We start from the raw sequence: 17,094 nt of genomic DNA, 5'->3' as shown, positions 1-17,094 counted from the left end.
GCCCGTGTTTTGCTCGTTGGGTCGGAGACAACAGGGAAGCAGCCGAGGTAATCATGTGACGATTTGGCTGTTCTTTCTGTGGAGCCCGGAGAACCACAGCCGTCCCTCCACGTCGTGTGGCTTCGTGCACTTTGATCGTGCCTGCCCAGATCTCCCGGCCTGTGAATGCTGGGTGGGAGAGCATCACGCCCTACCACCTTCTGTGGAAAAGGGCCCCCGGGAAGTGTGGGTCTGGCGTCTTCCAGGCCCCTCGGCCCTCTCAGGACCTGAAAACTCTTGTGTTGCAGGGACGGCGCGCCCTACTGTGAAAAGGACTACCAGGGGCTCTTTGGGGTGAAATGTGAAGCCTGTCACCAGTTTATCACAGGGAAAGTCCTGGAGGTAAGTGACAACACGGGATGCCTTCGAAGCTACTATCGTCTTCCTCAGAGGTCGGCAGAACCACAAAAGAGGCTCTTCCACCGTTTTGTTTTGTTTTTTCTTTCATCTTTACCCGCGGAGGAAAGAAAGTACTGGGAGCTGACTGATCTCTTCGCGATTTAACGTGTATTGTCTTTACAGGCGGTTGCTGCTAACTGTTCATGTGGAAATTGGAGTGAGGGACAATTGATCAAAAGAGATAAGGGGACTCTTAGGAACTATGTAGAAGGAAGAGGTATATTAGACTGTTTTTAGGAGTCAGAAAATGGGAAACAAAGAGCGCGTTCGAGCCGCCTGTGTGGGAGCGCACGTGTGTGGGCTTGTGGGGGGGTGCACGTGTGCACGTGAGAGTGCACGGACTCGGGGGGCAAGGGCTCAGAATCGAAGTGAGGAAAAGAAAGGGCGGGTGGAAAGTGAAGGCCTACACCTCCCCACCCTTAAAAAAACCACATCCTGCGTGACCCAGAACCCCCTGCGGCTCGGGCCGAACCAGAGCCTGGAGGGTTCAGGTGTGACTGCCTTGTGCCACAGAGCCTGCTTCCTGCTTTCTCCGCAGCGGCCCCACCAGCTGCCGCCTCTGGGCTGAGCGGAGCCCGTGCTGTGGAATTAGGGGCGGGAGTTCAGAGGCAGAGGGAGCCACTGCCCCCCCCCACCTCCCGGCTTCTTACAGGCCTGTGGGGTGTTAACCCGCTCTGATACGAAAGAAAAGATTGCCTCATACCCATCACACATTTCAGGGTGGAGAATGTGTCCTGGGCAGAGGTAAGTCAGGACGCCTAGCAGCTTGGGAAGGCCACCAACTGGTCCTGCAGCTTTGACAGACACAGGCCACCGAGTCCACATGACCACATTCAAACCCCCCAGCGGGGCGTTTCCGAGACCTAAATCTGAGAGTCCCCCAAGTGTCTCTGGGCAGCCTCCATGGGATTGCACAGCAAGGTCTAGTTTAGTTTTCCTAATCCCACAGCAAGCTCTGGGGTGCCTTTCTTTCCAGGAAACACGGAGGGGCCAGCGTTGGCTCTGCACCAGGGCCCAGGGTAGCTAATTGGATTCGGGTGATAAGGAAGTGACTGTTACGTGCACTTGCCTCTTACCCAGGGGAAGGGTGTTCCAGGAAGAGGGAACAGCCTCCCTAGAGGCCCAGAGGCGAGGACAGGCACAGCAGAGCGTGAAACAAAAAGCCAGATGGGCAGGAGCACAGGTGTGAGAGAAGATGCTAGAGGAGTGGGGAGGGGTCAGAGCAAGAGGACCTCCAGAGTCCTATTCAGGAATTTGGGCCTTATCCTAAGAATGCTGGGAAGCCATTGAAGCCCTGATGGCTGGAGCTGAAAGCGACTGGATTACATTGCTGTATAAAGAATGCGTGGGAGTCCTCAGATACACATAAAACCACTCCCATAGCAGCTCTGTTCACAACAGCCAGCAGGTGGAAACGACCCAGTGTCCACGCACGGATGAACGGACCAACAACACGTAGTATATACAGACAAGGAATAATACTCAGCCTTAAAACGGAAGGGGTTATGATACCTGCTACAGCATGGATGAACCTTGAAAACGTCATGCTAAGTGAGGGAAGCCAGACACAAAAGGCTACCCGTGGTTTGCTTGCATGTACGTGAAATACCCAGAACAGGTAAATCCATAGAGACAGAAAGCAGATTAATGGTTGCCTGGGGTTGGGGGAGGGGGGAATAAGAGTAGCTTGTTGGTACCCAACTGGAGGTCTGAAGTGTTCTGGAACAAGTCAGAGGCGGCAAATGCACAGCATCGTACCTGTCCTAAATGCCGCAGTCAGGGAGGCCAGTTTGGAGACGACTGTAGGACTCAGGGCGCAAAGCAATGGGAGCACTGGCGGCAGGGAGACCTGAGAGGAGGGCCCACTCTCCCACGTAGTTGGGGGCTCAAGAGGAGTTTCCGTGGCCTTTCCAACAATAGTTTTCATTGTCAGCCCAAGTGTGGTCGGTGCTGAGTTTTTGGCCCTCCGTGAAGTACGTCGCAGGAAAGCTATTGGGGAAGTTGGTCGTGGCTTATCCAAAGTGCAGCATGAAGTCCAGGTGGTCAGATCACAAGAGTCAAAGTGCAGCGGGCGTGTGCTCCCCACCTGTCCCCTGAACATGTCCCTTGTCCCTCCCCGGAGCCCAGGGGGAGAGGCCCACGGCATTTCCATAGGGGTTCCCAAGTGTGATCTGTGCAGGGCTGAAATAAACCTGTTGAGTTGGGAGCAATTGGGAAATTGCATTTCGAAAGAGTAATAATAAAACATCAGAACCATCTCGCGGATGTTCAGCTGTAGGAAAAGCGGTGGGAGGATCCCGAGCATAGCCCCCAGATTTGAGCCACGTTTACGGAAGGCGCGGATCGAAACCGCTGTCTCGGTCCACATATGCAACTGTGTTCCCCAAAAAGAGTTGAGCAGGCAGAAGGCAGGGCGGGGGCGCTGTCGATGACCTCCGGTTTAGTTCAACAGCTGTGACAAGGGATATGTAAAATAAACTCGATCCAGGAACATGCCATTTTGAAGAAACATCTGCTTAGTCAAGTTCCTCCCCGGAGCGGGTGTTGGCTGTGGCTGCTGGAGCCTCTCGCCAGATTGGCCTCGGGTTTCGGTGAGAGCCTTCTGGAAGTTGCAAGTCGTGGAGGCTTTCCACACGGTGCCTTCAGATTTGGGACTTCTGGGAGTCATTTGCACTGGCTTCATAGCAGAATCAAGACCCACCCAGTGGGCGTACTGACCTCTGATGGGTGTGATCTAGAAAAATGTAATGCATGTGTAGCACCCTGACATGGGACCGCCTCTGAGTCAGCTTGGCTTGGTTACCAATATAAAACAGGACGGGTCTCAACACTCCACCCTCCTCCTGTGCCTTTGTTCTCAGACCCCATTGTTGCAACATGGTGACTGTGAATTTGTAAATGCTGTGATCCTTGCCTTTTGGGATTCTTTCCCCTCAGTTTTAAAAATGCGGTAAAACGCACGTAGCATGAAATTTACCATCTTAATCCTTTTTAAGTGTACATTTCAGTGGTATGAAATGTATCCATAATTTTGTGCAACCATGACGGCCACTCACCTCCATGATGCTTTGCATCTTGTAACCTTGAAACCCTATACGTAACACTAAATCTCAACTCCCCTCTCCCCCTCGTGCCCTGACCACCACCATCCTATTTTCTGTCTCTATGAATTTGACTACTTTAGGCATGTCGTACAGGTGGAATCATACGGTATTTGGGGTTTTGTGTGTGTGACTGGCTTATGTTATTTTGCACAATGGCCTCAAGATTCATCCATGTTGTAGCATGTGCCAGAATTTCCTTCCTTTCTGAGTGATATTCTGTTATATGGATATACTACGTTTCGCTTGTCCATCCGTGATCCTTATTTTTGTTGTTAATGTTTTTTTTTTTCGGATTGATTTTATTCATAAAGATTGTAAATGTATTCGTTTCCTACATCTCCAACAGCGAGGGCTTAAAAACGCAGAAACTTATTCTCTCACAGTGTGCTAGAGGCTAGAAGTCCAAAATTGAGGTGCGGCAGGGCCATGCTCCTCCCTCCAGGCTCTCGCGGGGAGCTCTTCCTTGCCCCTTCCAGCTTGTGGTGGCCTGTGGCATTGTGACCCTGATCCCTGCTTTTATCTTCACATGACCTTCCCTCTGTGTCTTCTCTCTGTATCGCCCCTCCCTCTGCTTTGCTGTTAGAAGGACACTTGTCATTGGATTTAGGGCTCACCCAGATAATCCAGGATGATCTTGTCTCAAGATCCTTAGCTTAATTATTATATCGGCAAAGACCCTTTTCCCAAACGTTCACAGGCTCCAGAGATTTTTTGGGCCACTCTTCGAACCCACTCCAGTAAAGCTGGGAACTTATACAAGTGTCCTCCAGGAACTGTCACGAAGTATCAGGTGCTATACAGCCTCTTGTCTGGGTGGTTTCGCCTGAGATGTCGCCAGACACCCGAGGAAGTTTTGAGAAGGAGCGAGGTCACTGGGGAATGATCGAGAAGGTCCGGGCTCAGCTATGTCACTAATTTCTAATGCAATAGCCATAAACCCCACCGATCACATTGGCTTGACAGGCTGGGTAGAGAGCCTTCGTGTGTTTTAGTGCAAAGGGCTCCACGTGACAGGGAATTAGGGATCTACTCTTGGCTCTGGAACTCCCAGCTGTGGGACCTCAGGCCAATCTCTCAACTTCTTTGAGCCTCAGTTTTCCAAGACAAGCATTAAAAATGTGTACGTAAATCCAAGCCTGGACTGCTTGACTCCAAGTTTCTCTGGCTCTTAGGACCCAAGTTCCGTAATTCTCGTGTCTTCGGTCTAAGGAGTCAGAGTTAGCAGTTCTTTCTCCTGGAGAGATTTTCCTGGAAGCCGGCATGCAGCATGCACTCCAAGTGTAGCTTTATTTATCATCAGCTGGCTTTCAATTTTGTTTTCAGCAACGAGAGTCTCTCTCTCTTTTGAGACGTCTTGCTGTAAATGGCCCATCTTTAAAAGCTTATGCTAATTAACCTATAAATTCAGGAGCATTCTGAAGATGTTTGCCACCTGCCTCCTAATTAAGTCCGGAATCAAATTAGTGTGAAATACTCGAGTCTGCCAATAGCCTGCTAGCTCCATCTGTACCTCTAACCTCTCCTCTGAAGCAACCTTCCTCCTCCTTTTACTTCCCACCCCTGACCACGCCTCTCCCTTGCTCGTGCTTTAGCAGACTAATGGTACAGGAAGCCACACGAGACCTTGGATGTAGGTTACAGATGTCAGTAGACATCGGGCTTCCCTTTGGTGTAAATTTCCTTCCATCGTTGCCGAATGGCCCTCAGAGATCTTTGACTCTAGCAAAATCCCTTTCCTGGGTATGGGAACGTTTTTACCTGCCATCTTCATAAAGAAAGAAAACAGCAAAATAGTTCCAAAATGAAGGCAGCCCTGGGAAAAAAGAAAAAGAAAGAAAGAAAAGAAAGAAAGAAAGAAAAGTAAATGTCAGACTGGAGACAGAAGTGTGGAAGGTAAAGGAAAGGGTTTGTCCCAGGTCCCTCCCCTTGGTCTTGGGCTGTTCTATCAGCAAACCAAGGGTGAACTTGACTCTCTCAGCTCTCTTGCACAATTCCCTCCCCCCAGGGGCTCCATGTTTACCCAGCACTCCAGCTGATCCTTTCAAGACAAATGCTTGCATCCCCAGGGAGCTCGGCTCCCTCTGCAGATGGTGCCTCCCCGAGCAGACACCTGCTAGACCACAAGCCACCCCACCCCGGAGCCTTCCTCTTGCAACTCTTCTCTTGGGGACAAAGCAAAGTTGTGTTGTCTGCATTCTTACAGGAGGAGGGCGGAGCTCTGCTTTTCTTGCTCGGGTCTCCTATCCTTTGCCTTTCCCTTCTTCCCCATGTCACACACCCGGGAAATCAGTTCTCCGCCCTCGGTGTCTTTCTTTCCAGAAAGGCTGGTGGCACATGTCTTTCTGTGGCGTGGTCTTTACGGTGCTACTGGGGCCCTCTGGGGACAAGCGCGTGATGGTGCAGCCTGCATACTGCAGAGACCCTTGTACTGTAAGAGAGAGGCCCTCGCATGCGACCTGAGTGGCTCTTCTGTCCCTTTAATGCCCTTCCACTTCTACCTCCTGGGTGACGCTCTCCCATCTTTTCTGTTAGCTTGGGAACGATGGACACACAAAAGGACAGGACTTAGACTTGCTTTAGACCCCTCCTGCTGAACTCCTGCAGTGGAGGAAATGGAATCACAACATGATTCAGCCAAATCCTTTTTCTTGATTCTCGGAGGGATTAAACACAAGTGGCTTTTTTGTTTAACTTTCTGACTGCTTTTTCATAAAGCCCAGGGACAAATGCTTATAATATTCCTGTGAAACGAATTCATGTTATAAATTGAAGGCCCTCGGCCCCTTCTTAACTTTTGGTGCAAGTATTCTAAGCATGTTATGCTGTCTTAGCCACAAGCAGGGGGGTCGGTCTTGTTCTGGGCTAACCTGGTTTCTAGTGAGAAGAAACGCAGTTATTCCATGGCACTTGCATGATCGATGGTCTGTTTGTAACCACCAGAGATCTAACTTGCAAAAGAGAGGCTGAAATGCCAACTCCCCCTTCCTTACTCGGGGTATGTCATATACATGCAAAGCAGGTGCAGCGACCCACGACCACCGAAAACTGAACGCACCCTTTTCATTCCCACTGTGCTCAAAGGAATTCGTGCTTTCTTCCACTTAACTCTGAACCCAAATGTTTTTGAGGATTAAGGAGAGGAAAAGAATCAGGGAATCTTGGTAGTTTTGGTTGAGATGGTCCATGTCCCGGGGGGACCGTGAAACACCACGGTCTCTTGCTTTTACATAATATTAAAAAAATTTTTTAATGTTAATTTTATTTTTGAGAGAGAGACAGAGTGCGAGTGGGGGAGAGGCAGAGAGACAGAGGGAGACACAGAAAGTGAAGCAGGCTCCAGGCTCCGAGCTGTCAGCACAGAGCCCGACGCGGGGCTCAAACCCACGAACTGTGAGATCATGACCTGAGCCGAAGTCAGACGCCTAACTGACTGAGCCACCCAGGCACCCCTTGCGTAATATTTTTAACACTTGCAAATGATCTCATAAATACTTAATTCTCACAACAGGCCTATAAAGTGGTCAAGGCAGTTACTACTGACCTTCATTTATAGATGAGGCTACTGAGTGCCAGCAACTTGGGGGCTAATTAGTAACAGACCACGATGAAAAGCCAGGTCTGGCGGTTCTCAGAAGACAGGGACTGCTTCATGAACCACCTGGCAGTAATCATTGCAGAACACGACTAATTTGCTTCCCAAAATAACATGCCGAATGACCAAAATTTATCATTCCTGGTGAAATGGAGAAAGTCTGTTTCACTAGCAGCCCTGTTATACCTATTTTCAGGATGATAAACATTTGCTGTTTGTTTGGTTTACTTTTTTGCCAGTATAAAATGTCACTGAAAGTCAGCGACCCCTGTCATGGAGTCTGTGGTACTTCTGGGCAGTCATAGCTCCCAGTGTCTCGTCTATGGAGTCATGGGTCCCAGGGTCTCATCTATGCAGTCGTACCTCATAGTGTCTTGTCTTCTTTAATCAACCATTGGCTCCCCGAGGGCACCTGGCATGGCCCTTGGAGAATAGTATAGATGGATGAGGCTGTCTCAGGTTAGCTCCTCAAAGAGCTCTAGCCTAGAACTCTCCAGAGCTCAGTAGATAGACAAGAAGGTCCAGGACGAATATAGGGACACCAGTCATCTTTCCGAATTTAAAACTTAACCATAAACGTAAACTTAACAATACATTTATAAAAATGGCCTCATTTCATATATGAATTAAGGAAAATGTGGTACATCCAGAATATTACTCAACAGAATATTACTCAGCAGTAAAAAGTGCCAATAGCGTGCTACCACAGGGATGAGCCTTGGACACATGATGCCAAGTGAAAGGAGCCAAGCACAGAAGACTTCATTTATATGATCCCATCCATATGAAACATCTAGAATAGGCAAACCCACAGAAACAGTAGATTAGTGGTTGCTGGGGGAACGGGGAGACTAGAATGGCTGCTGATGGGTACAGGGTGTCTTTGTGGGGGTTGACGAAGACATTCTAGAAGTAGATAGTGGTGATGGTTGGAAAACTCTGAATAGACTCAAAACCATTGAATTATAGACTTTAAAAGGATGAATTTTAAAGTATGTGGATAATGCCCCAATGTAAACATACATGCATATATACATGTACATCTGTCTGTCTATGTAGAGACATCCAAGGTGATAGGGAGCTGGAATCCTGTTACTCTGTTTCCTTCTCTGTGAAATGAGAACACTAATCACTGCCTCTTCGGGGTGCAGGATTTGAAAAAAAGAAAACAGGCAAAACCACTGGCATAGTCGGGGAAGCTCCCTCTCTTCCCTCTCTCTCCTCCTTCCTTCCAGTCTTTGACAGTTTAACTTACTATATAGAAGAACTGTGGGTAAAGGACAAGAATTGGGGATTCAGTCAATACCTGTCTTCCCGCAACATCGTACTCCAGGTCTTTCCCCGTCCTGAGCATTGGGACTTGTTCTCTTGCATGGCCACAGGCTGCCATCGCGCAGAAATGTGCCCTTGATGACAAAGTATGAGTTGGTTCATATAAAATCTTCCTGGTGCAGGAGAGAGACCTCAAGTTTAAATTCATCGAATGGTTTCTGCTTATTTGCAAAGAATAACTCTGGTGTTAATATGTTGTCCCCTCCGTCGTTAACAGATTTGGAATGGACCCAGGAGGGCGTAAACACATTGACACAACAAATGATTTGAGGAAAATCTATCTGATTCACCCAAAGTTTTCCTCCTTCCCCTACATTAATGACAAAAGGAAATGTATTGCTAGGGTGACAGACGACTATGTTCACAGGCAGTAAAGTTTCGATAGTTATGAAAAAAATCACCCCATTTCCTGTCAGCACAAATAGAAGGGCTTCCTTACCCGGAAATGACATTTTGAAAAGAATTTGTACTTTGAGTTCAAACAATGTTCTGTGTTGCAGCGTTAACTTCAGAGAGTTTAGCTTATTGCTGGTGAAATGGGGGTGGGGGTGGGAGGGAGTGACAGCCGAACCAAGAGGCAGAATGTAACTCTTGGCAGAGAAGTGGACAAGTAGTATTGAGGTTATGCTGGTGGCCCAACATTGGGAGCCGCAGAAGAAAATGTAAGATTTAGGACTTGTTCTTTGTTTTTAATTTTTTTTTTAACGTTTGTTTATTTCTGAGGCAGAGACAGAGCATGAGTGGGGGAGGGGCAGAGAGAGAGGGAGACACAGAATCCAAAGCAGGCTCCAGGCTCTGAGCTGTCAGCACAGAGCCCGACGTGGGGCTCGAACTCACAGACCGCGAGATCATGACCTGAGCCGAAGTCGGAAGCTCAACCGACTGAGCCACCCAGGTGCCCCTAGGACTTGTTCTTAGATGAAATGTGCATTTCTAAAAGTAATAGGGTGTTCAAGTCTAAAACCATACCCCCTGTAGTGTCCCGGCAACCCTCCAGACTCAAGTGACAACGGCCATCACAGCATCTTCAGAGTCTGAGGATGACTGTCAGCAGTGGTATTGAACTTGAGAAATGGTTAGGATCCAACAGCAGAGAGACTGCTTTCCTAGATAGGTTGCCGCCCAGCACAGTGAGGCGATGAGTCTCCTGGTGTGGCCAGTGTTCTGGGTACAGAAGTGATGACCCCTCAGAGTTGTCCTTTCTACTCTCCAGGACCCTTCCTGGGCCTCAGAAGGGCTCACGCGTATGCTTTCTCACAGACCCAGAGCTTCAGCTGGTGCTCACCTGCCCCCACCCCCCACCCTGTTCACGACTTCTTTTACCGCTCTTCACCTCAAGGATTGTCATACTCCTTCTTCTAAGTGATCGATTCCAACGTGCTTCACCCGCCCTACGCAGGTGACATGCAATGAATTCCAAGGTAATTTCCGTGACCTTTTCTTGGTGGAGCAGAAAAAGAGCTTCATCTTGGGCAATGTATATCAGCACACAAGAGATAAGGGGGGACCCACAGTAGTGTGAGGGCCACGTAAGAGGAACACACGGTAAATGCCCTGGGTTTAAAAGAAATTCTTGTACTACTACAAAAGCAGTCAGCTTTGGATTTTGAGGCATGGGTAGTTACAGACAGGTGCAAGTGGGGAGCTCATGCCCATTTGCTGTTGTTATTGAAGTCTTCGGTCATTTTTTGCAGCTTTATTTCTTTGGTTTAAACGTATGATTTGATTTTACCGTTTGGTTTAATATGCTGTTTTCTACTTCAAATCATGTTTGTATGTAGTCAGGTTATAAATTTTAAAAAATTAAAAAAAAATACTTTCCATTACAGCCTAGCATTATTTGAATTGATTACGATGAAAACTGACTTTTGTGGGCTCGCCTGGACCCACTGTCCACCTGAAAGATCATCCCTATTTGAAAGTGCTTGCCATCACTTGGATTTGCCTACCTGGCCAATAGTGGATGGCAAAAGAGCCCAGTGGCTCTCCACATCCTTTCTCCTGGAGTCTGGGTTGTGCCTCTGGTGGGCATTATGGCAGTCATTTGGGTCTCAAGCCATCTTCTCTAGCTTCCGGATTCATGACAACTCAGAAAAAAGGTGGCGTCTCAAGCTACCTCTGCTCTATTTTGTCCTAGTGCTTTTGTCCACAAAGCCTCTTGCAGTGAGCATTGAACTTGGGGGCATACACTGAAAAATGGCGCCACCCAAAGGTCACCAGGACAACTTCCATACTGGGCATAGCTTTCTCTAAGTAAGGATGCGAAATTTGCCATGAAGCCCAGGAGATGAATGCTCCAGGGGACATGGGAGCATTTGGTCCGCTTGGCCCCAAGTGGCAATGCTGCCCTCCTCCCTGTCCTATGGGGAACAGGCTTCCTTCTCTTCTGCTTTCCACGTGAATGTGCTTGCTTCCTGAACCTCACGGCTTCCCACCTTGTGAGGGATGTGATGCCAGTTCCAGCAGATGGACCTGCTTAGGTTTGCCAGCTAGTCAGGAAGAGTGAGGGTGAGGGCTGGGGCCCATACAGCCCAGCGGAAATGAACTGGTACAGTTACTCCTCCCCCAAAAGGGCACTTTGGAGTGGCCTTCCAACGAAAACGATTTATAAACTACCTATTCCATGGCTCTGCCGCAAAACTCAAAACTGGAGGCATCGTGGAAATGTGGATAGATTCTGGAATCACCTCCAACAGATCCCTGTGCCCTTCCTTTGATACTTGATTCTTTATTTTCTTTCCCAAATCACATCCATGTGTATGGACAAGAGGCAGGTCAACAGGAAAGCCTTCTCATTATCGCTCCACAATGGCTGTCCAACCAGGCAGACTTCTCAGACCTCTTGACTCCGCATGGTGATTATCTTGGGCCCCTGTTACTTGGAAACTCACCAGTTTGGAAATTTGCTTGGTAAATTTGAAGACGAACCACCTTCTCTTTCCCCATCCCGGAAGATATAGAGGTAGTTAAATAAAATCTGAAAGAGGGACCAATACTCTGAATACAGGAGAGTAGAAAGTTAAAATCTGGGGATCAGTGATCCCAGTTCTGATGTTCCAGTGCTTCTAGTCATGACTGAGAGCCCAATTAAGTTTCCCCTTTGCCTTTGTAAGGAGGGACTCCTTCACTCCTCAGGCAAGCAGTTGACTGCCTGCTGATGTCCCAAACACGGGACAAAGTTCTGGGGCACAGAAGTAAAAGGTATAGTCCCTGACTGCCAAGGTTTTAAGGCTGGGATCCTAAAACCTCTGTGCATAAGAATCACCTGGATACCTGGTATAAAGTGTGGATCCCCAGGCCTCACCCAGAAATTCTGATTCCCGGAGTCCAGGCCCCAGGCCCGGGAATCTGCCCTGCTCTGGGTGACTTGGGGTCAGGGGGTAGGGGGGGCAGCATGTGGGAGGGCAGCAACAGATCCCACTGGGAGAAACTGGCCCTGCAAGGGTGCGGTGAAGGCACAATCATGGATGCTTTTGACTTCTTGAAAGAAAAATGCACTAAAAAATGCTAATTATTATGGTGTGCAATCCAGTAGCTTCCTCTTCATTTAGAAGCACTGTTTTGTTGCTAAACACCATACATTCCTTGAGCAATGTTAGGAATTGCCTCCAAACCAGCTTAGAGAGATTCCACACATACACAAGGGGTCTTTCTACTAGCTGATTTTGTGGGCAAATAATCTCCAGGAAAATTTTCCCTAAATCACTTCAGTCACATTGAAAATGACAAGAGTTGTAACAGAATTCTGCCCTCGTCCCGAGGAAGGGGTACATGAAAAGTGCTGTGCTATCACAGGAGAAGGTTTCTGGCTCCTTCTCTCTGTTCGCATATATGAAAAGCCTGTGGCTTCACCTTCTGTCACTGGCTCACCCAGGATTTCTGCAGAATGGTTTAGTTGGCCGTGAGGTTGTGTGTATAGGGTGCCTGGAATATAGAAAGTATCTATTGATTTTGGGTTTTTTTGTCTGCCATAGAAAGAGCACAATGCAAAATGTACCAAAAATATGTCTCAGGGAAGCTTGATAAGCACAGTTGTTTTTTGGTCACGCTTCCCTGAAAAATATATGAACCTGAAAATGAGAAAATTCTGAATCACTGATGGGAACCCAAATCAAGTTGCTGTTTTACCGCATAAAGGATTTCATAGTATGGGCCTCCAGAGCAGTGACTTGAGGGAGCAGGTTGCCAGCTGTTTGATCGCTGTGTTCAGCTAAACACCTTTCTGTCCTCCCGACCCCAAGAAAGAAACTTCCAAAGCCCACGAACCTGGTTTCGGCACAAGCCTCTGCCTTGGGGACAATTACTGTCAGATTTGTGGTGCAGGCAATTGTTCAGCGGCTGTGAAGGAATGGTACTTTCCCCCAACCTGCCTCCAAACTAAGAAAAGCTCCCCCCCTCCTTTCCGTGGGAACTTGGACTGGCCCGTAGTGGTTTACTGGTGTGTGTGTAACTAGTGAGGACAGCGAGGGGAGGGAGGCGTGAGAACGCCGGCCCCATTCTGTTCTGTTTTCCGGCGTGTGCCCCTAGGGAGATGCGGGCTGCCTTCGCCTAGCTTCCGGGAGAAGCCTGCTTAGGTGACCCAGGCGGGCAGGGACCCCCCGGGTCTGTCGGAGCCGAGGTCTGGCGTTCGCAAGCCTCTCGCCCGTGTTCTGAGTTTGAAGCCCGGAGGCGTTCCCAGCTCAGCACAGCCAAGGAGCAGAAATAGAAGAAAAGGAACCCTGGCATCAGGTAAAGCAGTCAGTGCACGAGGGGTCCTTGGCTTTGCAGGACACACGTGGAATTCCTGGCTTCCTCGGTGACCACAGAGACCCCGAGGGGCCCCCAGATGTGCTCGGCTTGATGCTGGCGACGGAAGCCACTTTGCATTGGCCTGAGATACATTTTACTTAAATTTCTTGTTTTTCTTAGGATACGAAATGAGCTACAGAGCTTTTTTTCATTGGTACAGTGCTGGAGTAAAGAGCAGGAAAGGCAGGTTATTTGAGAGTTCTGGTATATTGACCTTTTAACAGTGTGTGTGTTTTTTCAGGCTACTCCCCCCATGATTGAAAGGAGAGCGTGGCTTCCAGAGTGTGTGTGTGTGTGTGTGTGTGTGTGTGTGTGTGTGTGTGTGTGTGTGTGTGTGTGTTTGGTCTGTGGCTTGTGGAGCTCTGTGGGATTTATATTTGAGATGAAAAGGGTTTTGGAGTCCTGTTTGAGGATTTAGTGGCATGGAGAATTGAGTAGATGTATCTGTTACTATAAATGTGTGGGTATTTTTTTTCTTTAAGAAGTTCCCCATGAACGAAAATGAGGAAGCAAAATGTTTGGGGGATTATTCCTATTTTGTTGTGGCTACAGATGGAAAAAGCTCGATGGTGACCTGTCCCACCATCTTTGAGCATGAAGTGTGAGCTGCCTAGAGCTTCTTGCCCTTAGGGTGAAAACAGTATTCCTGTTTATTAAACCATGCTCTGAAATTTATTTTTTAGGAAAAAAAAAGTTTTAGGGGCACCTGGGTGGCTCAGTCAGTTAAGCGTCCAATTTCAGCTCAGGTCACGATCTCAGGGTCCGTGAGTTCGAGCCCCGCCTCGGGCTCTGTGCTGACAGCTCAGAGCCTGGAGCCTGTTTCAGATTCTGTGTCTCCCTCTCTCTCTCACCCTCCCCTGTTCATGTTCTGTCTCTCTCTCTCTCAAAAATAAATAAAACGTTAAAAAAAAATTAAAAAAAAAAAGAAAAAAGTTTTAAAGTATGCTACACTAGCTCTAAGGAAGGAAGGAGGCAAGAAAAATCTCAACTGTGAAAGAAACAGAGTTACGATTTTGGAAAAGGGGGGGAAAGAATAGGTTTCAAACCCCAACAGAAGACTGGTCGCCATAGCAGCTACATCTGTCACTTAACCAGGATTGGGGATCGAAAAGAAAACTGAGCCTCTTTTGCCTAAGACTGCCTCCCAAGGAATGTTAAGAGGATGTGAAGTTATTTAGATTATCCAAACAGGTTCTGACAAGTAAGTGAAAATAACTCATTAAACTATAATTGTTGCCGTTCTATAATGGATCAAAAGGCTTGTTGAGTCACGATGTACTTAGAGAATAGGTGAATTTGCCACGGCTCATTGGTATAAATTACTTTCGAGAAGGCTTTTTAAGACCAAGTATGTGGCTTTGCCAAGCCTCTCATTGTTGCTCTTTGAATGCATGTTTTGACCAAATGTTTTCAAGTGGGTGCTTAGCCATTTCAATGTGTCCCTGAGTCTAACTCTTACATCGGTGCCTTATCCAGGGGACTCAGGGCATATCGTATCAAGACAACAGCTCTGCAGGTTTTCCCCTCCAGCTAAATAATAGCTCACTTAAAAGGAGAGCAAAGTCCGAACTACTTAGTACCTGCATCCCACCTCTATAGAGGGACCATCATGATCTTGCCTCCTGTAGACCAGAGTTTCTCGGCCTCAGCACCATTGACATTTTGGACGGAATGATTCTTTGTTGCAGAGGACGGTCCTATGGAATGGTTAGCAGCATCCCTGGCCTCTACCCACTATTGGCCATAGCACTTCCTCCCCAGTTGTGACAACCAAAAATGTCTCCAGACGTTGCCAAGCATTCCCCACAGGGCAAAATTGCCCGCCAGTTGAACCACTGCTGTAAAGAAACCACTTTCGAGGCCAACTATCACAGAGAGGAAGAGAGGGCTTTGAAGAGGAAGGGCAGACCCCAAGGGAGGGTGGTTGAGTCAAACGAAGAATGACAAGACAGATACTTTACCCTGATCATGTTGGTTTTTATTTTGTTCTGCTTTTGTTTGAAGCCACATCCTGCGCTGGGTGGGGAAGCAGGGGTTAAACACTGTTCTGGATATACATTCTTCTGCTCCTGGCCGCCTGCCTTGTGATCCCTTATGGCCCTTGTTTGATACACTGCCTTGCTGGCATAGTAGTCAGACTTCTCTAAAGTGAATTGCATCTGAAGTGCATCCTAGGAATGTACTATTTTTTAAAAAAGAATCCCGTGTAATCGCCCACTTTATAAAGCAAATAATTACCCGTAACTTATCAAGTCTGCAAATATAGGTTTTTTGATATGTGGGCTTTGAGTAAATCTCGGCACGCCTATTTGGGTTTTTCTTTTGGAACCTGCAGCTGAGTGCTTTTGTTTCTCTTTCCTTTCCCCTTCTGTTCCAATGGGTCTCAAACCTTCTGGTTTTCTAGAAATTAGGTTTCTTTTGTCGGTGAAACAGAATAGTCACAGCCTTTTCCCCTTTCAAAGATAATAGTAAAGTCCATAGCTAGAATTTTCTCTTCATTAAATACATTTTTTTAAGTTTATTTATTTATTTTTGAGAGGGGCGGGGGGAGAATATGAATGAGCAGGGGCAGAGAGAGAGGGAGAGAGGAATCCTAAGCAGGCTCCACATTGTCAGCATGGAGCCCAATGCTGGGCTCAAACTCACAAACTTTGAAATCATGACCTGAGCCAAAATCAAGAGCTGGATGCTTAATGGACTGAGCCCCCAGGTGCCCGTTCATTTAAAATTTTTCTTAAAACTTTAGCGTAAGCTGCTGCTTGCTCGCTCCCAAAGGTTAACAGATTTCCAAATGAATGAAGCTGTTGCAAACAAATACTGATATAAGACATGTAGAACAGCGAATTTCCCATAGTTCCCCTTTACTTCTTTTGGTGGACCCATGTTCAATTTCATAAGTGTACCTTCATAACCTCACAAAATAATTAAGTTATGTGTTATATTTTCAGGGCGTTTCTCCAAGAACATGATACATTGCACTCAGCACCATGACTTCCAGGAGCTACTACCCAAACAGGATGAGACAGGTTACTCTGGGGAGCACTCCCCTCAAGCCCAGCTGGGGTAGGGGGCAGCACTTGACATTGGCTGAAAATATCAGGAAATGCCTCTGCTAGTCGGAGTCCATTCTTGGTGATATGATTGGACTGGCCCATGGCGTTATCAACAAATTATGTTTTCTGCTTTTCGATTCCAAAGCAAACCTTACTTTTATCTCCAAAACCTTCCTTTTACCTCTACCTAGGGGTGCCAGTGTATCATACTCATGTACTCTCTTGGAAACACTTTCTCATTGTTAAAATTCACTTCCTCCCCGCCCTCCCCCCGCCCCCCTTACTAGACCTGAGATCCATGAGCACAGAGAATGCTAGTAATTTAGGTCCACTTTATCACCGAGATATGGCACAGTCTCTACCCATATTGGTTGCTCAGTAGTTGATGAATACACAAGTGAATGTCAATGATTTTGATAGAAAGACCACCCAGGAGCTTATCTGTGAGAAGCTCGCATGCCGTGTTCATATAGTCTGTCTGTAGTTTTTTCAAAAGGACAAATCGAATCCCCGTGAAAGCAGCTTTTAGCGTTTGAGGGACTACCAGCGGAATCTTTTAAGAATACAGCAAAAGCAGGGCTACGTATTGCAGGATATGGAATGGGGGAGCCTTATAAATTTTTCTGCATGAGGCCTGGAAATTGAACTTCTGCTATTATTTAAAATCCCACCTGCGAAAGCTGCCACATGGATTTAACAGCCTAAAAAGCATGACCAACCCTGAGGTTTGACCCAAAGGCGTGGTATTCTCAGCCTCTTTGTTGAAAACTATCCAGTCCAAAGAAAG

At 47.5% G+C, this 17,094-nt stretch overlaps 1 protein-coding gene across 12 annotated transcripts in view; it reads left to right on the top strand.

Moving 5' to 3' along the window:
- The window catches only part of ABLIM1 (actin binding LIM protein 1), a 293,568-nt gene that overhangs the window by 196,709 nt on the left and 79,765 nt on the right, over positions 1 to 17,094 (top strand). For all 12 annotated transcript variants that reach the window (XM_053207815.1, XM_053207807.1, XM_053207810.1 and 9 more), the window contains exon 6: positions 288 to 381. In XM_053207815.1, coding sequence (XP_053063790.1) covers positions 288 to 381 — 94 coding nt within the window. The remainder of the gene's footprint in view (positions 1 to 287; positions 382 to 17,094) is intronic.

This window comes from Acinonyx jubatus, chromosome D2 (assembly GCF_027475565.1).
Source record: "Acinonyx jubatus isolate Ajub_Pintada_27869175 chromosome D2, VMU_Ajub_asm_v1.0, whole genome shotgun sequence".
NCBI classification, from domain to species: Eukaryota; Metazoa; Chordata; class Mammalia; order Carnivora; family Felidae; genus Acinonyx; species Acinonyx jubatus.
Note: the sequence above shows the minus strand (reverse complement) of the source record. Positions and strands in the feature narration are given on the sequence as shown.